Raw genomic sequence first — 22,168 nt, 5'->3', positions numbered from 1 at the left:
TTAATTGTTTAATTATATGATAACATAACTATAAAATTGTCTACCAAGATAACATCTTTGAATAATCGTAAGATTACAATGATGAATCCTTCATATATTGGCTAATTAGAAAAGGTAAATTCTAAACTAAAATCAATGAATACTATACAGCCAAGAACCCCAATTATTTCATTCCATTAAGATTAATTTATAGGTAGTCACACAATTTTTAGAAGTGTGTCTTTTTAAGTCAAACTCAAATATTAAAAGTATCACAATTTCTCTGATGAAAGATGTAAAGTGCGGAATTCATGTAGAATGTGAAACAACATTCCAACGTTACGCCATGGACGTTTAAACATTGTGTCACATCACATATGAATCTACCATTTTACGTCTTGCCCTGCAACAAAGAGAACTCCTTAAAATCATATATATATATATATTGTTTAATTTGGACCTTATTAATCATTCACATGCTTTGGAAAACCTTTGCTTCCTGGTTAATTAGCATGTAGATCGAACCATGATCACCTTTACACCCAAACCAGTCCATTTGCTCCACCTTGCTATAGCTCTAGTTAATTTAGAAAATTAATTATGTGTGCTAATTAAGAAGGCTCTAGAAGGATCATATACAAGAATTATTCTTGTAAAAAATTAGATAAATCAGAAATCATTTAACCATTTGATTAAAAGAATCATTTCAAGTGTTAATGAAATCCATATATTCGTCTATTTATTCTATCACAATTAGATGTCTTAATGGTTTTCAATTTACTTAATTTTTTGAAAGGATAATCCTTGTATAGAGACTTAGAAAATAGACGGCTTCAATCATCAAATTACAATACAGAGTGGGTCCCACAAACTATATATCATCATGTTTAAAATAAAGTATACCTCAATGAATCATTGAAGACCACTCTACATATATATATATATATATCACATATGCAAGCACATTTACAGTGATGAGTGGTCAGAATTTTGCCCCAAAGCCCAAGTCAAGGGATGCTGTATATATATCCAAGTAGCCATAGACCTAGGCAATTGTGATGTAATGCAGAGTAGGTAAGCATATTTGTGTGTCTGCGCATGTCAGGAAAGGTGGAAGTTTCTGCCCTGAGTTTGGCTTTCTACGTGAAAATTCAACTTAGCCAGTTGTATGGTATGGTATTCAGGCAGTGGATAAGAAAAGGAGAGCAATACTACATTACTAACTGCAGTGCAGCTACCTAAGCTGCCTGCAATAGTAATTCCATGCATGCCTTCATCTCCTGACATTCTATCTACTTTCTAGTTTCTAGCAAAAACAGTCCTGACTTTTCCAGTTTCCTCATCAATCATTAGAATCCTCCTGCTTATCCATATATAGCCCTGAATTTATCAATCTTGGAAGACTGAAAGTATATAACAATTTACTAGAGCTACTCACTATTATCTCAATTTTTGTTACTAATTAATGTGGTATATGATATTAAGAGAAACATGTCTCATATTGAAAAAATATAGTATTGCTTAGTGATTTATAATAAATAAAAAACCCAACGCGCCGAGCAATCAAACACTACTGTTGAGCGACGTCTGGGATCCCTAAAAACAAATGCAAATTATTTTTATATTTGTATTTAGTTAATTTTCTAAAATAATGATTTAAATAGGCCAATACATAAATACAGTGGTATAAAGGGGATGAGCTTTATTTTTTAGCTCCAACAATCATGATGGAGATTGATGGCTATATCTGCGTTGGAGCTTTCAGAATGGACATTCTTTTTTATCGCTACTGCATAATGGGAACCATTTTTAATTTGGAACGTTGGAGACCACATGTCCTCCTAATAATTAATAGCTTCTTACAAAAGCTAGAAAACAATAATCAGTGTGATACTTTTAGCTTATAATCTCTTTTGTAAGGAAAGAAAAACAACTCTTTATAGAAAGAGTATTAAATAACTCTGTTAACTTAATGGCATTTAAAAGAGTCACTAAAAGGCTTAATTAAGAAGATCCAACACAATTAAGGCTTTACATCAAAGCAAATCTCTTGTATTTTAGATTTTTATTATGGCACAGCCTAGATTTCAGACAGTCAACTATAAAATTATATAATAAGAATTTTTCGGCTGAACAAGAATTCTGTGCTGCTTCATTTTGAGCCAAATGTAGTGTTTGTAGCATTTGTGCCATCACAAATGTTAGGACCACAGACTAGACAACTAGAGAACATTTTCATGATTTTAAAGGGGGAAAATGGAATAATGGAATATTACTTGCCTGAGAAAACAATATGATTATAGTGGACTCAAGCTATACATGTTAGGTTTCATCTACATTTGACTCAAAACTAAATTTGGGTTATGCAATTGCAACCCCATTAGTATTTGTTTTCATCTATTACTCTGCAGATTTAACACAATATTAACAAGTACTTTATTAACAACTTTTCCACAGAAGCTTTAAGAAGCTACATGATCAACAAATATGGAACCTAAAGAGACACTGAGGTTTGGCAAACAATTACTTCCAAGCCTCAAATTCTACAAAAATAAATGCTTTGAGCTTGACAGAAAACCAAACTGCATCAATGCCGCCAATTAAGTTGGACAGTAAGCGCCGTTTGGATGGAGGTATTTCATGGGAGGAATTTGGATTTGGACCCAAATACACTTGTTTGGATTTAATTTAAAGTAGTGATTTGGATTTGGCCCAAATCTATGATGGATTTGAAAAGGCCAAATTCATGAATTTCAAATACAATTTGTAACTAGATATTTAGAATCCCACCACCCCACTTTTTTTTTTTTTTCTCTCTCTCTCTCTCATCACCTCCGGCGACCACCTCCAGCAACTTTTCCAACGACCATCTTTGGCGACTTTTCCGGTCACCCTCTCCAGTGAATTTTTTGTTCACCACCTCCGCGACCATCAACCAACTAAGCTAAACATATATTTATATTTGATTGTCTATTTTAAATATTTATAATATATTGCTAAATATATAAAAATTAAAATTATATTTCTTATTTTTTATTCTTAATTATATGTTTAAATTCTTAAATTATCAAAAAAAAAAAAAATCTTAAATTGTGGAATCCTCATCTTTAGATTTTGTATCCAAACAATAGAATTTCAAATTTATGAATTTCAAATACAAATGCATAGATTTAAAATTTAAATTCAAATTCAAGAATCCAAACGGGCTCTCTAAGTATAATTTGTCACCCAAAAAAAAAAGTTACCATAGTTACCAACTTACTACAAAATCATCCCAGGACGCCTTACGCATCCACCAGCCAATTGGATCATTTATATTATAATGAAAATTTTTCTGTCTAGTTTTGACTTTTGACAAAGAAAGATTGAGTTCTATCTTCAGCAATAGCGATAAATTCAATTCACCCAGTTCCTCGAACACAATCAACCTATTTGGAGAGCGCAATCAACCAAAGTAAACAAAATCTAAGTATTGCCTATCAGTTTGCATATATTACAGACAGTGAACACCAAAATGGGTGCTAAAAACTGCTTCGGAAGCCATTAAATTTTGGCATATACTGATCCTTTAGTTTTTCTTCAAAAGATGGCCCACAAGAAATTTGTTTTCCAAGACTACAAATTACCAGCAACATGTTGAGCTTGAATTTCTCAATATGATAAAGCTTGCTTTCCATGATTCCAGAATATGATGAAGCTTCTTGAGGCCATACCTTAATATCATCTTTGATCACTTAGAAGGGGTTGGGATGCAGGAGCTGCAGAAAAATCGATGACCAGTAAGTCCAAATTAGGATTATTGTTCAAATGGTGAAAATTATGTTCTACGAACAAGTAAAAAATTCTTTTATCATTCTAATCCAGTACTCATCTTTCTTTGTTAGAGATTAGTATGAAAACACAGTTTTAGGCACCCACATGCTGGCTTCTTAGGAGCCACAATCAGACACCATACAACACCATATCACAAACCAAAGTCGTATCAGAATCTTCGAAAGGGGAGCTTATTTGGAAGCATTCTTGTTATCTTTTAAAAAACTAATTAAATATCAACAGTTTAAACTCACTAAACCATCCAAACTCCATTCAAATCAGTCAAGATTGCAGTCAGCAAGAACCATGAATTATAAAATTTCAAACCAGCACAAGGTACCTGAAATCTTGAGTAGAAGATGCATGGACGTTAGATGCAATTGTAGAAATTGAGGTGGTGTAATTCATACAAAGAATCAAGAGGTTCAAACACAAATTTGTTGAACACTAGCCCCACATTGGTTGGGCTAAGTGTCTAATATTAGCTATATGTATCTAACGTCAATTTTGGGCAAATTGCTAGTGTCTAACTTATAACTTAAAACTTTTGGGAAAATTGCCTAAACCACATTGGTTGGGTCTCTCCACATAATAACTTAAACTGTATGATTGGATACTTCATTATGGAATCAAAGCCGCCATTTGCTAGTCATCTTGACAAGGACCACACATAAGAACTCTAGTCAGCCAAAGAATGGACTAGTTGTTAATGTGTATAAAAAGGAGTCCATGAGGGGTAGTGTTGAGCTATATATATACATATAAGTCCTCTCTACCTGATAACTTAAGCTTCTGAGTTGGATACTTAAGTAAAATGGGCACTTATAAACCAACACAAGGAGATTATTATTAGATTATTCTCACACACACACACATCAAGTTTACACAAAGTAGGGAATCCCCCTTAAATAGTATAAGAACATATAATCTTCTTTCAATTTTGAATTGAACTTTCATGACAGTAAGATATAGACTTAATAGTACATGAGTTATTCAAGTAAATCCTCTGCAGTTAGTACAGCATCGAACTAAACACTTAACCCCTTACCCAGTGTTGGCCCCACTATATTTATCAATATAACAAAAAATGCTTATGAGGCCATCTCAAAGCTCCACAATGAAGAGGGTAAAGAAATCTCATATAAAAACCCCTTCCTATGGCTTGCAAATCCTTAGTAAGATTTCACAATCCTGAATATAAGTGTCCCTGTGTGTGCTTCAATATTAGACTTTGCTAGCATAAAATATCCCTTTTGGGGATCTTTCAACTTAACATGTTTCATTTTCAAGTTGTGCTAGCTTGAGAAGAAGCAGGCACGCTTCTTTAATTTACATTAACTTTATAAAAAATTTATTTTATGTTTTTCAACAACTCTTCCATGTTTAATGTACATGAAACAGATATGGGTGGTGTTTGGATGCCCCAAGGAACTAATCTGTCTATTATGACTTTTAGTATTCAAGTGAGAAAATTATCCAATGTTATTTTGTAGGAGTTATAGGTTGTAATCTTTAAATATTGTTATTTACAGAATTTCAGGGTAGAAATGCTTTCAATCTCTTTACCATTACTCAGAGATGAGGGCTCTAGTGACCATAATGGTTTTATCATGGAAGCAAGACTCTCTTACCTTCAAATACCATTAATGCTTGCTAAGGTTACTGGGAGATTACCATGATCTGGCCCCTTTGTCAGGAAAAGGTTTTCACAAGATTGATAGATTTGATTACATTACAAAGAGCATCCAGTCATTTTATATAATTAGTATTGGCCGGTGAAAGGGAGGTGGGAAGGAGTTTTTTTTTATGCACATACCTTCTTTCTAAGCAAATATAAATCAAATATAAAGGGAAGACTAAAAAAGTATTACCTCCAAAACTTTGCTGCCCACTGGGTACAGGAATAACTTTGCGAGTATTCTCAGAAATTTCAGTTATGACCAAACGTGTTAAAAGAAGCCCCGCAATAAGAGCACAAATCATTAGCATCATAAATACTGCATCCCATCCCTTTGTTGAAAGAAAACCAGTAAGAAGAGGGCCAAAAGCTGCACCAACTGATCCAGTACCATCAATTATGGCAGTAACTGTTGCAAGTGCTCGAGAATCCCCTCTAAGGGAACTGTGAGTACCAAGATCTGCAGAAACTGCAGTGGTGATAAGTGCATAGGGCCCATTAATAAACAAGCCAGCAACTATCATAAGAACAATGTTGACATTGTGTGAAATACTGCCATATCTGCGATATAATAGCATTGCCGGAATTGCAGTATACATGAAGCTGGCTGCTGTTGTAGCCCGAGCATTAAGTTTATCAGATATGTAGCCAGCAAGGATTCCACCAACTATGCCCCCTACATCAAACAAAGTCGAGAGATTTCCAGCAGATTTCACAGAAACATACTCTCCTCCTATTTCTGCAAAAGAATATGAGAGAAGATGGGGGAACATTATATCAGATGCATGAAGAAGATTTAAAATAATAGCTCAAAAAACAGGATGACTCTGGTGTTCCCTGGCCAGTTTATAAACATGCTTGCAAAAATTTATAACATTTAGACTACAGAGAGTGATCAATATCCAATAGCACCGTCTCCAAAAGAACAACACTTACTAAGGACAGTGACACACAAAATAAGTTTTTAATAGACATTACCATCCACAAAAAGTACAGATGCATTCATGCATAGGATCAGAATAAACCACTAGGGACGCATGATAGCAATATCCAAATTAGCAGCCTAGTCGAAAGGACACATTGCCTATGTCTTTGCCATAACTCAAACATTGTTCCAAACCAGATAAACCACCCGAAGATATACTTTATAGTTACCAAAAACTTGTGCAGGCTAATAGGACTCCTAATTTAAGTCACATGTTATTCTTTACAGAAATCACAACAAATCCTGTGTCCAATTATTAATCTTCTGAGGAAGTGGACAAAAAAGGCACTCAAGAACCTTTTTGTTAAAAGACAGATTGTCAACCAAGAGCCCATGGCATATTTCCATCTCAAACTCAGTAAATCTAACTGACTGCAAAGCGTAACTAGTAATCTTTAAATATTTAAAAAGAATAACTGTAAGCCTCTTTGTCAAATTACAATTGATAATTATACTTAAATTATCACGATGACTACAATCCATAGGATGTTTACAGAGAAAATAAATAAATTACTCTCACTTTCAGAACTTGTTGGAATGAAACAACAAGGAAAACATATGTAATTAACGCAACAACTGGAGAGATCAGAAGGATTGAGACATAAGATACTTTATCTATATCTATTCCTTTTTCTACAGACACACACATTTATATAATTTTACAGTACACACACTCATACAAAATATTGCTTGTATGATCAATGAGCAATCTTTGATTACAAAAGTGTAAATATAAGAACTCTATCAAAATAATCAGTGCCTCAAAGAGGAGTTTATTTTGGGCTTAGAGTATCATAGAGGAGCCCTAGACCCTAGTGCACACTCTTCTGCCAGCACATTCTTGACTATTAATAACAACCCATGATACTTGCAATGTTTTGAATCTTCTTATTCTAAATTTAAATAGTGAAGCTATCTGGCAATCCAGAAAGCATTCTAAATCCTACAAGTTTTAAGTTATATCAGTCAATTATGGTAATATATTAAACTATGAGGAATAAATTACCTGTCTGGCTTAAATAAAATGGTAACCAATACAGAAATGTGTAGGCCACAAGCTTTGAGAAGAAGAGGCACAACGCAAAGGGTATAACTCCTGGTATCAGACAAGCTTGAAGAAGCCCAACACTTGTCCTACTCACAGACCCAGTTCGGGAAACAAGTTTTGCTTCACCTTCCACTATAACTCCTTTTCTTATATTAGCCTCTTCATCATTAGGCACAGCCTCCAAATTAGAAGCTGAATCATGTGGGGAAGAAAATCCAATATCCTCAGGATAAGCAGCCAAGAAGAAGAAAACTATTACACCTCCCAATGCAATAAAAGCACCTGGAACTATAAAACACCAACCCCACCCATAGTCCAGAACACTAGCAGCAAGAAGTGAACCACTAATATTCCCAACCGAAGTATGTGCATTCCATATACCCATTATCAAACCCCTCTTTCCCTTTCCAAACCAATTACCAATCACAGCAACAACCGAAGGCCAACCTGTTGCTTGGAACAACCCAGCAGCCATTTGCATCCCAAGATAAAAACCAAACACATGAACATTCCAAAAGTATCCCATTCCGAATAGGGCAACAAAAATGCCACTACCAACCATCCCGACTGTCAAGAACAACCGGAGGTCCAACGTATCGCCCAAATGCCCAGCAACATACATTCCTAAAGAGTAGCATGCTAGAAATGCAACATCAATCTCCCCCAATTTCGACGTCCCGTCCGTTCCATTAAACGGGGCCCAACCTTCATCTCTCAACCTGTAATTGCCATTGCCATTGTCATTGCCCCCAAACTCTTCCTTAATAAAGACCTTGCCAAGCCAGGGGTATAAGCCATTGCCTTTAACAGGTTCAGGATACAAAACACTTTTAACTATACTACTGGGTTTTCTTGAAGCATGGTAACATGTATAAGCTATGAATGTAACAAACAAAACCACATATCTATATGTAGAAAGACTCCAATCTTTGCCTCTAATGCTTCTAATAAGCAAAATCCCAGGTGGGGTTCCTCTCATTGTATCAGAACTCTGAGACATCCTCAACAATCCCACAAAACTAAAACGAAAACCAACAGAGCACAAATTTCTTCACAAACCTAGTGCCACCCTCATATCACATTCATCTTTCAACTTCAAGCGTACCCAGAAAGAAAAATTGTAAATTTCACACGTCAAATATCAGGAAAAAAAAAAAAAAAAAAGAGGCTGAGAGAGAAAACACGACCTTACTGAATTGAAGAAGAACCAAGGCCCTGATGAAACTTATTGAAACGAGCCAAAATTTGACTGGTTTGCATCGTTTTCCATAAGAGGATGAGAGGGAAAGCGTAGAGGACGGGCGAGAGGCAGAGAGGGGCGGAGCGCGAACAAGAGGGAGGACACGTGGCTCGCTGTGAGAATTCGAACTCGTTTTACTGTGCCATTGCTAGACTCAGAGAATAGACCACGACGATTGTGATATGGTGGGTGATGGCTCAACGAATGTGAGTGTGGGCATGCACTGCTGCGTGAAACGCGTGGCGGGTTTTGGTGGGTCTTATGAAGCGTGAGTCACGCGTGCGTACAAACTCGCCACCACAGTGCTTGAGTCAGCTGCCATTTTGGCTATCCTCATTCCTCATGCTCTGCATACAAACGCAAGATCCACGTACTTCTTCTGTATCTCTATGAAGACTATGATGCATTTGAATCATTTGATAATTTTGAATATTTTGGTTTTGCATATATTTATTGTTTAGTGCCAGAATGATAAATCATAAATAAATTTTATTGTTAACATCCATGACGAAATCAACTATACATGATCCAATTCGAGGATGTCCAACAACATTGTGGAAAATTCTTTGACGAAAGAAATCTACAATCATTTATCATTTAATTTTGCCCCAAAAAAAATCATTAATTTTCATTCAAATAAATAAATGAAAACAAATTTTTTTACAAATATAAAAATGATAATGATGATAATTAAATAGTTACAACTTACAACATTATTTAATTTAATTTGTATATGTTGATGCTCAAAAGTGGGGTTGTAGATCTATGGTTGATATTCCTACACCTAAGACCAGAGTTCAATCCGCCTTCCTCTTTCTGTCTTCTTTGTAACAAAAAAAAAAAAAAGTCATTTTAGTAGAAGCCCAAAATAAGAAAGAAAGAAAGAAAAGTTAGGATCCAACCGGCCTAAAAATTAAGTAGAAGACCAATCGGTCTACCGAGCGCTCGACGATTGTAGATGCAACATGCATCTGCGATCTCTTTCCTGCATTTACAACTTAAAAAGATGCATATGTAACCTAAAAATAAAATTTTACTTAATTTTTTTATTTAGCTGAGTTTCCAGTTAAAATTTTTTTTAAAATTGGATTTGAGAGTAATTTATTAAAAAAAAAAAAAAAGTGAGCAGTCCACGCAATCAAATGAACTAGTTTGACCTCCAATGTTTGAATGACACGTTTAGATAAGCGAGAAGGGCACCAAAGTGTTACCATAGCACTATACATGTTGACATCATTTACGCAGGGAGACATCAAACCAATTCGTTGATGACATGTATCCTTAGGTGACAACTGTCACCTGAGGAGTCGCCACGTGTCGTCTTGGGCATGTACCAACGGATGCAACCTTCTTCTATGCAACTAGCACACATGGAGAAGATTTCTTCAAAGATATGATGTGATTGATCGTAGAAGAGTAAGGGAAAATGTCTAATATTGGAGAGGGTTCCTAACATTGGCTGGTGTCGGGACTACAAATTTGGTCTAGAGTCCGAGCATAAGTCAGGAGTTCGAGAATAAGCAGTAGAGAGTATGTACGAATAGTGCCCTACGATTTTCTTCATAAACTTTAACCTAAAATTTGGATGGTACCAACATAAAATTTTTTATAAAACTCGCTATAAATTTTTTATAAACGTGAATAGGAAAAGAAGGTAGTGTTATTCACACTTTTTATAAACTTTCTTACACTTCTTTAGAGGAGTAAAGCTTTGGGACTACAAAATGTGTAATTATTGTATTTGTTTTTCTTATCATGTGTTTATTGGAGGAATTCTCGGTCTGTAAAGTATATATATAAAGGGGAATTTTAATCACAAAAAATACAAAAGAACTTAAATTTTTAGGAGAGGTGATCAAAAAAGCTTAAGTTTGATTAAATAGGGCTATTTAATTAAATTACTCCAAATTATTGCAAGGCTGAAGTGACCAAGGAGTAAAATTTCGGTTTCGAGGAAATTTTCGTGGAAATTTCGATTAAAATTTCGATTTCGACAAAATTAGATAAAAACGACGGAAATTGTTATCAAAATATGGAAATTTTGAATGAAACTTGACCATATACTTATTTAACATATTATCTACTATATTGATAAAAAACATTGAAGAAACCAAATTATATAGTAAGTTTTATGTAATATAAGATGAATATAATGGGCGCTGGTGGTAAATACTGTTACAAAAATGGGTGACTAATTAATAATTATATAAATAACACCTCAAATTTATTTATATTACAATTTTAAATCTCTTTGTATTTGGTAATCTCTTTATAGGACCAAGAATCTTTAAGAATGTTAATTATAATCTTCTGTTGCCTTCATTTGAATGTAATTTAATTCTAAATTTCATATTAGCATGTACTCTAGCTTTTTCTTCATTAAATGGTCCCATTACTCCTTTAATCAATTAATCTTATATATATTCTTTTTTATTTTAATAGACTTTAGGGCCTTAGGCTGTCATATTTCATGGTGATCTGATTGAAATGGGTAATCAAGAGAAGATATATTCAAAGCATAGTATTTAATGTGGAAAAGTGGAAAAAAAAAAATTAATAATTTCTTGCAGCTTTGTACTAATTAGCAAATGCAAGACATGTGAATAATTCAGCTACACAGTCTAAATCTAAACTAATAAAAACAATACCCGGAATATGATCCAATAGGAATGCAGCCTACTAAAAGAACTGGCTTTCTCTGCTTATATAAATAACCAACAAACAACAAATTTTAATCGTGAAGCATAACTGCAGAAGAAAGCATAACACTAGCTTAGAACCAAGGGACAAACAAAAAGGCCAACCATTGCTAAAACTATATGATATATTTGACGGTGGCCTCTTTGCTGTAGCGACGCTGGCCATAGGCCTTTCCTCTGTTTGCCTTCTGTTGCCTTGTTGGGCTTTAATGAATCACGTTGACCAAAAAAAAAAAATATGATATATTTGACATCCAGGCTATCCAGCATAAACCCAGGCTACCCAGCACAAAAATCGAGCAGCAACCCAGGCTAATTGACATCCAGCATAAACCCAGGCATATACTTGACATCCAGCATAAACCCAGGCTACCCAGCACAAAAATCGAGCAGCAAAACCAAGAAATAGACATATATGATATATTTCATCCAAAATCGAGCAGCAAATTGAACAACCACTAGGAGTACCGAGTACCCACCCGCCGTTTCTCCAAAATCGATCACCCACCCAGTTGAGATTCTGCGAAATTTCGGCAAATTTCGTCGAAATTTCGGCAAATTTCGTCGAAATTTCGGCAAATTTCGTCGAAATTTTACAAAAATGCATGTGAGGGGGATCGAAATTTCGGCGAAATTTTCGAAATTTCGCCGAAAAATTACCGAAAATTAAGGGTAGTGTGATAAAATTTCGGGATCCCTAAAAAACGAAAATTTCGGCGAAATTTCGCCGAAATTTTTGAAATTTCACACTCCTTGATTGCAAATTTGCAACTAATGGCTTTCTTATTGAAGTATTTCGTTAAGTTCCCACACGAGTTTTGTTGAGCATGATTGTAGCACGTGAGAAATAGATAGAACAGATAAGGCCTTTGTCCTCCTCCCTTCTCCTCTGCGCAGCAGACTCCACTGTAACACCAATCCATCCACACTCCCATGACCTCTACTCCTCTCTAACTCTCTCTCTCTCTCTCTCTCTCTGCCCCCATTTCTCATTACGCAGAAACCCTAATCCCCAAATTATGGGCTCCAAAGTCCTTCCTCAGGTACTCTCTCTCTCTCAACATATGGCGTGTGTATGTGTAACAACGTTTACAATGAATTAGATAAATTTCTGGTTTGCAGGCTCTGATAACAATCCCAAGAAACCCTAACCAATACCCACCAGCAAAGCTCGGGTTTTCTGCTGCCGTCTTTCGTCGCTCTTCTTTCAGTTCCACTCGGGTTTCGCTTTCTAGGTTTTCGTCGAGTTCAATTGGGTCCAAAATCAGCCCCATTGTCGCCGCGTTGTCGAAGCGGGACTTTGTTGTGAATGCAGAGTCGAGCTCTGAAGGTGAAGCGGGAACCACTGAGAATGCTCAAGAGAACGAAGCAATTGGGAGTGAAGAGGCTTCAGAGGCCGTAGTAGAAGCTGAAGCTGAAGCAGGTTTGGAGTCTGAGGTTAAGCCTGAAGAATCGAAGCCGCCGAGAAAGCCTCGGATTAAGCTTGGCGATATAATGGGGGTAGTTTATTCCTTCTCTCTCTTTTAGTGCTTAATTTGTTTGGTTGCTGTGAAATGCAGGAAGGAAAAGTGGTTCAAGTGAAAATTAGGTTGTGGGTAGTGCTCCATTTGGTGGTTGACATAATGCTAGAAATGTAGTTTCAGAAAATACATAAATAAATGCGATATCAAAACATGCATTTTTCATTGGCTTTGCTGTGTTGGAATGTAGATTAAACTGGAACAATGAATTCCTTGACATTGTAAACCTCTCTTAATTTTCTTGTCATTAGTTTTTTTCATCATTCAACCCTATGTCCCTATGGCAAGTGATTTTTTAAAATTAGGTTAATTTTGACAGAAATTCTTCTGTTTGTTTTAGATATTAAATAAGAAGGCAATTGAGGCATCGGAGAAGGAAAGGCCAGTTCCTGACATTAGGACAGGAGATGTTGTGCAAATTAAACTGGTATAAGTGTTTCTGCTTTCTTTTTTGTCCAGATTTAGAACCATTTCAAAGTGAATAATTCTGTTTGTGTATATGACTTACAGGAAGTTCCTGAAAATAAGCGTAGGTTGTCTGTCTATAAAGGTATTGTTATTTCAAAACAAAATGCTGGTATTCACTCAACTATTCGCATTCGGAGGATTATTGCTGGAATAGGGGTTGAGATTGTGTTCCCACTGTAAGTTTTTCCTCTGTGCATTACAAGTTCAGCTTGATTTTGCTAGAAGATCATATATTTATAATGTATACGGTTCGATAACTCTTCAAATAACTAATTGGGCTATACATGATCCCTTGATTCTGATGACATGACTCTGAAAAACCGGACATGGAGAAAATCTATCTGGGATAGTAATAGTCGCTGATGGTTATTTATTGCGATTTTGTTGGAATCTATAATAGATTGCAATCACACATTCTGTTCTTTGAAATTTAAACAACTTGATCTATCCTCATAGTTCAGCGCATTATATTCTTGTGCATTTATAAAGGTGATAAAAGCATTTTAGAAGCATGTGTAAGCTAGGAGACCGTAGAGAAAACTAATTTATGCTAATTACATGCTTGGATTCGTCCCCGCCAACCCCCAAAAGCCTTTGTGTGTCTGTGTGTTTTGTTAGTAAAACAAACGTAAAAATGACAAAATAAGAAATGAAAAAAAAAACCTTTGGCTCCAGTCAGAATATGGCTTGAGTTCAGTTTTCTTAGTGTTCTGATTTCATGATGATGATGATGCTCGAGCTCCAGTTAAAGTTCTCATGCTTAGTGAATATTTCTTCCCCCTAAAAGCCTTCCCCCGAGTTTCAGTTACGGAAATGTTTCTTGTTATATTATTATTATTAAAATGTTTCTTGTTATATGTTTTATTCCTTGTTATTTCAGATACTCACCTAACATTAAGGAGATGAAGATACTTAGTCACAGGAAGGTCAGGAGGGCGAGACTGTACTATTTGAGGGACAAGCTTCCCAGGTTCTCAACTTTCAAATGAGAAATAGAGATGCGGCTTTTCTTTGGTTGGTTTTGCTTTCAGAGTAGTCCCCTGAATGCTGTCATATTGTAAGAACTATATATATCCTGGAATCCATTTAATGTGATGTGTATCACCACTCCAATTTTTTGTTGTATCTATTTGTTCTTTCTCTTTTTCTATTGTTAATCAACTCATATTAGAAAGGAAGAAGTTTTCCAACAACTTTGACATCAAACCTTCAACAGTGCATGTGATTTATGCTTCCTTCCCAATCAGCTAAAAAATGTTGCACCAAACTGAATTTTGGAGATACAAAACCACTGTCTGGGTGGAGAAATTCTTCTATATAATAACCATTGTTTACAACCCTTCTCAAAAAATTAGTCAGATGATTAGCATGTGAGAAAGAGGTTGTATGTACAATGCCTTGGTGTGGGTGAGAGAAGCATACAAATAGAGCTCTATTTCAAGAAAAATGTCTTGAATAATTTTGAGGGCAAGACTGTCCAATTTCATGGCAAAGCGGCAAAGTATCATTTTCCTAGAAAGTTGTTTCATTCTTTCTGTTTAATTATAATATGATTGTTGTTTCTATCTTTGCTTGGAGGAATTACATCAGAGCTTGTCAGTCTTCACTTCCAAAGTCACCGAAGTTGCTACATTATAATATTTCCAATAGGACTCCCAGATTATATATAAAATTTTGCACCAGTCAATGTTATTGATTCTTTCCATATATTCTATATGGAACTACAGATACTCATTTCATTACTACAATGATTCTTATTAGACAAGCATTGTGTTGTTTATCTTATATTAGCTTACTCAAAACATGTAGTTGATTGTACTCCAAGAAAAGAAATCAAAACGCCTTAAAAACTAGAATATACTAGCAATGGGGCCACAGGGCAGAGTGATAAATTGAAACTTTAATACTAATTAGAGCTTAAGGGGGATTAAAATCTCAGACTTCACCAAGATTGTGGACAGATGCAACAAAACTAAATTGGTAACTTTGACTTTAAATATGAGATAAATAGTCTCTCTCACTAGAGATTTAGTCCCACAAGGGCCCCGTTTGGGACTGTGGTGGAGGACCCAAAAGCTGCTGTGGATGACAGTTCTCAATCACCTACAACAGTTTTGGTGTATGGTAAAAAAAATAAAAAACTGTTTTTCCCCACAATTCTCAACTTCCCACAACAAAAACAGAAAGCAGGTTTCTAAGTGTTTTTGAAAGCTACAGTGACTCACAACAACAATGAATATTTTATTTTACCTATAATACCATCATTGATTTCTATAATTTTTATTTGTTTATTTTAATTAAAAAAATGTTCATTGTTAATTATATTTTATATTGTGATAATTAATTATGATATTTTATTTATACAATTAAAATTATAATATACCTAAAAAAAATAATAGGCATACTTATTTAATAATATTTGTTCTTAGAAAAATTAATGCTAATAAAAATTTGTAGTCAAAAAATTCAAAAACAAGTAAAAAAAACATTTTATTTTTACCAAACAAATAAGTGAAATGCACTTTCAGCATCATGTCCATGTTAGTAATTATACACAGTTACAGCATTTTTATATTAACATTTACCAAACACTTTGATACTACTTTTTGCACTCATAGCACTTTTGAAAAACATAGTTTACCAAACACTCAACTGCTTTACTTTACAGCTGACTTTACTTCACAGTTGTTTTACTTCGCAGCTGTTTTTTCTCACAGCAATACCAAACTGGCCCTAAATCATGTAATTAATTAAACCACGTAGCATAGTAGCCAATTAACTATTAATTTAGTGATAATTTTTTCTATGATGTTAAAAAATTCCAACTTAAATTGTCTTCCCCAAATGAAAAAAGAATATCCAAGTTCCCCTTGTATGGATAAATTTACTTTATACATACCCAATTTCGACTTTGTATAATGATGAAATAATGAATTGCATAAATTTTCTTAGAAAAGGAATAATGGTATGTTAATTATAGGTGATATATCACATTACATATGTTATTATTTTAAAAGATAGACACTTTTGATTTTACCTTACAAGATAAAAAAAAAACAACAACACAAATCTGTTGGCGCATCATGTTTGATCAATTGGAGATTTATAACATTTCAAGTGCAACTGCATTTATGCTATATATCGCCAATAAAAAAAATATTAACAATAAATCTCTTAAAATATATTTAAATATACTATAAAAAAAATATAAATCAATCCTCACAAATATTGAGATTGACGTACAAACTTGCGATGTAGCTATAGACTATAGTGAGAGACTCTTCAATGGGGCATGTGTAAGAGGTGCCGCAATGGGCATGCCCCAATTCCCACCTCATGTGAGAGGTGCGCACTGGGCATACCCCATCGAAAATTTAGTCGACTATAGTTGCCGATCATCTGTCAACACCTACCCGATGAATCCGTGGTCTGAGATCCTAAAACAGGAAAACAATATATTAAATTTAAAAGCAGAGGGCCACGTCAACCAACCATCGCCATTGAAGTGACACGTCACCGGGTCCCGCTTCCAGTCTGGTAGACTGGTACCATGGTACTCTCTCTCTCTCTCTCTCTCTCTCTCTCTCTCTCTCTCTCTCTCCTCCGTCTCAGCCTCTCTCTGTCTCTCTCTCGCTTTTGAAGCGGGCGTCACCATTGGCCTCCTGTTGACACGTGTCCCTATGTGTCCTGGCTCATTGAAAATTCGAGCCTCCGCCATTCCCAACGGGCCCTCTCTCAATTGGTTCTTTCTCTGTTGGCGTTGGAGATCATTGATCGCTATCGGACCGACCCCGATCTTAGTGGCTGAGTCTTCGAAGAAGCAGAGTCGGAGTCGAATTTGGACCGAGCAATCCGTACCTCCTCCTCTTCGTACGTTCCGCCACATGTTAGTCTCCAATTCATCTCTCTCTCTCTCTCTAGCTCTCTATCTCTCTATCTCTCTTTCTCTCTCACAACTCGCACACAAACGCATTTTCTTTCACAATTCAATTTCTCTCTCTCTCTCTCTGAAAACATGTGCTCACAGCGGCGTTAGTTAATTCTCTGTTTCTCTCTGTCTGTCTGAGCTAGGGTTTGTTTGTTTGTTCTGGTAATGTGAATGGCAGGGTTTGAGATTGTTTGGTGAATTTTTGGGAAGAGAAATTACTGTTCTTCTTGGTGGTGGAGCCATCATGAGTGCTGCTGGTGGTAATCAGTTGATCTCTGTTCATCCCGATGAGCTCAGATTCCAATGTATTCTCCCTCTCTCTCTCTCTCTCTCTAAATATATATATATGTATAAATACACACATATACATACGCACATGTACATGTACATGCATACATACATATATGTTCGTGTTTTGGTCATAAAGTAAATTTGGCTTTGGCTGTAGTTGAATTCTAATGGGAAATTGTTCCTCAGTAATAATCCTATGGAAATGGCGGTTTGGAGAAGTTGAGGATAAACGAATTGCATAACAAGGATTTACCGGAATTTTGGTTAATAATATTCATTGATAAAGATTTTTTTTTCTTTCTTTTTTTGAAAAAAGGTGATTTGGAGGGCAAGAAATCATTGTTTTCATTTGTTTTCTTAATTAAAGTTTAATATTAGATTGTTCTACTATATGAATAGCTTAGCAAGGTTTATAATCTAGAGGCAAGGCTAATTAGGCCAGATATGAATATGAGTTCTTATACCTTAAAAATGCGCGTTATAAATTGATGGTAGATATGGTTGAACTGATTGTTTGGACATGGAAGTGGGTGCCAAGACAAGGCGGATATGATCAAAGGTGATTGCCTATGAGACAAATTGAAGTCAAACTGTCAAACATGTATTAAGGATAGAATTGAGAGATGAATTCTTTAGCAGATATAATCTTTTTGTGCTTGACCTCTCATCCAACATTGGGTCATTCTTATTTTGCTCCTCTTATTTGGTGTCTGATGGCCTTTGAATCTGTATTATTTGGGTTTCGAACTCCGCTTGGTAACCTTTTCTTAATTGAAATCTATGGTTCTTTGAGCTAAATGAAACTTTGGTAATAATTGCTGAATGTTTTTATCCCACTCCCGTGGTTACATCCTAGGTTTTGGTGGGATTCTTGACATATGAGGTTCTGAATTGACAAATGAGGGAATCTTGGTTTTTTGGGTCATTGCTTCTCTTGCTTTCAGGAAGCTTTCAGAGGGTTACTATGTAAAATGACTAGGATTGCATACCCAACAGGATAGCAGTTATACTCCTTTATGTCTATGGACTCCATGGCCATTTGCTAATTTCATTTCAGGTTTTACTGGCGTAGTTATTAGAATAGGTAATTGTAATAGAAAATAGTGATTATATCACTAAGAGTCCTAGTTAATTTGAAAGCAATATATGAACTGGTGTGAATATACATTGTGATGGAATCCATTAAAAACCAAATGAACTGGTGCAAGCATTGAACCACATGAACTCAACTTGCTTGCCCCAAGTTCTCAAACTTATCTTTTAATCAGATACGCAAGGTTGTACACATGCATATATATGATACATAAATAAGACACACATATGTATGATACACAAATAACTAAATAAGACACCCTTTTACATAGTCAGTGCCAATACTACTCTGGTGTATCTTTGGAATGGTTCAAATTGAAAGAATTATGGCTAATAGTGTGAATCAAATAAACAAATTGCCATAATATGATCAAAGTGCCACATCCTGGCAGTGTTGTTCAAATTCTTTCTTCTTTCCTAGTATAATATTGTTTGCTAATGTTCTAATGGACTGATTTTGACATTCATTGAACAGTTGCGCTGGAAAAGCAAAGCTTTTGTGACCTAAAAGTTGTCAATAACACAGAACACCATGTTGCTTTTAAGGTACCAATTCTGTTGGTGAATGAAATAGTTTTTATCACTGAATATATATTGTTGAGCCATTTTAGAATTCACTAAGTGCATGTTTTTTTATTGTTTCCACTATCCTCTTTTTTCTAGGTTAAAACCACTTCACCTAAGAAGTACTTTGTACGGCCCAACACCGGTGTTATACAGGCTTGGGACTCATCTGTCATCAGAGGTGCTACTTGTTACATTTTTTTTTTTTTTTTTTTTTTTTTTTGTGTTTTTTAAGTTTAATCTTCACCTCAAAAGTAGGACACTCCTGACTATGTATTTAGGTATCTTAGGAATAGACTGCCCAACAAATGATCTCCCAATGCTTTAGCTGTAATGAAACTGAGCAAAGTAGCTATTGGTGATCTTGTGGGCATCTCTTAGGCAATACTCTCAAATGGAAAGTCTTTAATCTAAGAATTGTACTAGCTGGCTTTGACCAATAGTAAGAATGTAAGATATGGTTCATTCCACTGTGAACAAGCCTGCTATTAGTGCTTATTATATTCTCCTTTATTTGTTGAAAAGCTTTTGTAATACTGGGTTCCAATTAACTGCCGGATCTGCAGTTACCCTCCAAGCGCCACGAGAATATCCTCCAGATATGCAGTGCAAAGATAAATTTCTCCTACAGAGTACGACAGTGCCTCCAAATACTGATGTTGATGAGCTTCCACAGGATACTGTAAGAATTTTGACTTGGACACTATTCTGTTTGTTTGACTAGCTTGATTTGTGATTTGGAATTAGCAATGACATTGTAAAAACACTGGTTAATGTTTCATTCAGTTCACCAAGGAAAGTGGAAGGGCGATAGAGGAGTGCAAGCTTAAAGTTGTGTATATCACTCCTGGTTCAGCTCAAGGAAACTCAGAAGACTCCATGCGTGGTCTTGATGCTAATTCTGTGAGTTTTATTCAAGTTGTACTATTTTTGATTTACCTTGTGGGGTTTTCTAGAATGCGTTTGAGTTTTTGTGTAAATATGCAATCGTGCTTGTGAATCTTATAGTTTGGGTTTGTTGAGGGCAGTTCCTCACTCACTACTTCACAAACTTAATTCAAGAATGTGTTGCATATTGCATTTCATCTCTTCCAATACAAGGCATTTAGAAACACCAACTCTGGACTTCTTCCGATAAGTGATCTGTGAATGAAGTGAAGGGGTTTAGCATGTTTTGATCTCAATATGTTTAGAAAATCTTAGAAAGTTTATTTCACATGTTAGATATGTGCAGAGCAATCTTAGATGTTTCAAAATAATAATAGAAGAAATTTGCAAAATCCTGTGGCCCATCTGAAATGGTATTTAGAATCATATTAAGATAGCAAAATGATGCTATGAAGATGCTCCACTTTCCAGCACACTTTCCGGTGTGTTTATGCTTTATAGATTATTTTCTTTCAGTGCATACTGAAAACTTGTAACAGTCCAATATATAATGTCTTGTTAGGCTCATTACAGTGATTCATAGTAATAGTATAATTGAATTCTTTTTTCTTTTCTTTTTTTTGGCCACTGTATATTTGAATTCTTTACTTATTCTTACTCTTTAAAATTTCTTTTCCATGTAGAATCAGGCTTTCCAGCGCCTGAAGGAAGAAAGAGATGCAGCTTTTAGACAAACACAGCAACTTCAACAGGAACTGGTCAGTGCATAGTTATCTTCTGTTCGGTCTACACACACACACACACACACACACACAAAGACTCAAGTTGTTAGCCAAATAGCTAATCCTAGACTGATAGATTTTTTTCTACAGCAGTAGTTATTCCCTCATGTGTCATTGGATTTTCAAATGCTAACAGTGCACATACATTTGTGTGTGCCATTGGAAATCCAATGGTACGTCACGTGCACATTCTGTGATGCTTATAAGAGAACTTTAATTGGATTAAAACATCTAAGGCTTGTGTTTTAATAGTAACCATGGAAGTATTTTAATCTTGGATCTAACTGTCCAAGATCAACTACCCTACTACGTAAACACCAATATCCTTACTTTCAACAACATATTCAAACAGTATGGTTGTGGACTTGAGGTTGATAAGAGCTGAAATAAGTAGTGGAAGTTATAATCACATAAACAATATGGAAATTTCCTTCAGAAGATGGTATGGATAAATAGTAGCAAACCTAAGGTACTAACTACTTACAGCTCTCACCACTGACATTCTATTCAATCTTTTTCTTTCCTACAGGATTTACTGAAGAGGCGAAGAAACCGGAAAGGCGACCCAGGCTTCTCCTTCACCTTTGCAATTTTTGTGGGACTCATTGGACTCATGGTTGGCTTCCTCTTGAACCTTTCATTGTCTTCGCCTTCACCTTCGCCATCCACAGAATGAAACGGCGTTATTCATGCCATCAGGGGATATTTTCTTGACAAATTCATTGTATAATTTTTTCTTTATGCTCTGTTTGATGGAAAGTTTACTTTACTTCCTGTTCTTTTGTATATTGATGATTGTTGCAAATTTGCATCGCTATTAGTTGATTTATTAAATATGGTTCTATTCCACCATGGTGTTATATGCTCAGTGTGCCTGTGAGTTCTACTACTCAATTTAAATGTTAGTGGTGCAACTTTGTGCAAAATTTCATTTCTGGCATTGTCTGCTTCCAGTCTGATAAACATTTTGCAGATTGAAACACTGTTTTTTTACTTTTACACTCTTTTCAAATATCTGAGGCAGGGCTGGATCTGGCATGGTGCAAGTGGTGTGACCGCATATGGTCCACTACAGTAAAGCGCCCCATATTTTAGACCAATGTTTTATTGTTTACTAAACTCTGAAATAGACAAATATCTCGATTACTAAATCTTACAAATAGGCATTTAATATGTTGGAAAAAAAAATGTAC

The 22,168-nt window shown here is 35.4% G+C and overlaps 3 protein-coding genes across 4 annotated transcripts; 2 read left to right on the top strand and 1 right to left on the bottom strand.

Annotated features, from left to right (window-relative positions):
• Window positions 1-3,219: 3,219 nt before the first annotated feature.
• Window positions 3,220-8,900, bottom strand: G3PP4 (Major facilitator superfamily protein). 2 transcript variants are annotated; one of them, XM_086256701.1, is made up of 4 exons: window positions 8,696-8,900; window positions 7,462-8,596; window positions 5,664-6,209; window positions 3,220-3,737 (listed from the first exon to the last, which is right to left on the bottom strand). In XM_086256701.1, the coding sequence occupies exons 2-4, from the start codon at window positions 8,501-8,503 to the stop codon at window positions 3,700-3,702; spliced, it is 1,626 nt and encodes a 541-aa protein (XP_086112827.1). In that variant the 5' UTR covers window positions 8,504-8,596; window positions 8,696-8,900; the 3' UTR covers window positions 3,220-3,699. The 2 variants fall into 2 exon arrangements, with proteins under 2 accessions (XP_086112827.1, XP_086112826.1); XM_086256700.1 differs by having other exon boundaries at window positions 7,462-8,900.
• A 3,419-nt stretch (window positions 8,901-12,319) lies between these two features.
• LOC147273688 (large ribosomal subunit protein bL19cy-like) lies at window positions 12,320-14,555 on the top strand. The gene is made up of 5 exons (XM_086257028.1): window positions 12,320-12,485; window positions 12,565-12,942; window positions 13,303-13,389; window positions 13,473-13,606; window positions 14,311-14,555. Exons 1-5 carry the CDS (start codon window positions 12,462-12,464, stop codon window positions 14,417-14,419), a joined length of 732 nt encoding a protein of 243 aa, XP_086113154.1. The 5' UTR covers window positions 12,320-12,461; the 3' UTR covers window positions 14,420-14,555.
• A 2,490-nt stretch (window positions 14,556-17,045) lies between these two features.
• LOC147273687 (Plant VAMP (vesicle-associated membrane protein) family protein) lies at window positions 17,046-21,901 on the top strand. The gene is made up of 8 exons (XM_086227662.1): window positions 17,046-17,316; window positions 17,537-17,663; window positions 19,217-19,287; window positions 19,405-19,486; window positions 19,872-19,987; window positions 20,092-20,208; window positions 20,877-20,951; window positions 21,505-21,901. Exons 2-8 carry the CDS (start codon window positions 17,603-17,605, stop codon window positions 21,649-21,651), a joined length of 669 nt encoding a protein of 222 aa, XP_086083788.1. The 5' UTR covers window positions 17,046-17,316; window positions 17,537-17,602; the 3' UTR covers window positions 21,652-21,901.
• Window positions 21,902-22,168: the final 267 nt, after the last annotated feature.

Source organism: Dryas octopetala, chromosome 9 (genome assembly GCF_963921425.1).
Source record: "Dryas octopetala chromosome 9, drDryOcto1.1, whole genome shotgun sequence".
NCBI lineage: Eukaryota > Viridiplantae > Streptophyta > Magnoliopsida > Rosales > Rosaceae > Dryas > Dryas octopetala.
Note: the sequence above shows the minus strand (reverse complement) of the source record. Positions and strands in the feature narration are given on the sequence as shown.

Bases quoted from the DNA above. Each gene is read 5' to 3' on its own strand.
- G3PP4 (XM_086256700.1), bottom strand. From the start codon at position 8,503: ATGTCTCAGAGTTCTGATACAATGAGAGGAACCCCACCTGGGATTTTG. The intron at 6,210-7,461 runs GTAATTTATTCC...ATTCTTTTGCAG, and splicing joins ATTTTATTTAAGCCAGACAG to AAATAGGAGGAGAGTATGTT. The intron at 3,738-5,663 runs GTAATACTTTTT...ATTTTTCTGCAG, and splicing joins TGGGCAGCAAAGTTTTGGAG to CTCCTGCATCCCAACCCCTT.
- LOC147273688 (XM_086257028.1), top strand. From the start codon at position 12,462: ATGGGCTCCAAAGTCCTTCCTCAG. The intron at 12,943-13,302 runs GTAGTTTATTCC...TGTTTGTTTTAG, and splicing joins AGCTTGGCGATATAATGGGG to ATATTAAATAAGAAGGCAAT. The intron at 13,607-14,310 runs GTAAGTTTTTCC...TTGTTATTTCAG, and splicing joins GTTGAGATTGTGTTCCCACT to ATACTCACCTAACATTAAGG.
- LOC147273687 (XM_086227662.1), top strand. From the start codon at position 17,603: ATGAGTGCTGCTGGTGGTAATCAGTTGATCTCTGTTCATCCCGATGAG. The intron at 19,288-19,404 runs GTACCAATTCTG...TCTTTTTTCTAG, and splicing joins AACACCATGTTGCTTTTAAG to GTTAAAACCACTTCACCTAA. The intron at 19,487-19,871 runs GTGCTACTTGTT...CCGGATCTGCAG, and splicing joins GGACTCATCTGTCATCAGAG to TTACCCTCCAAGCGCCACGA.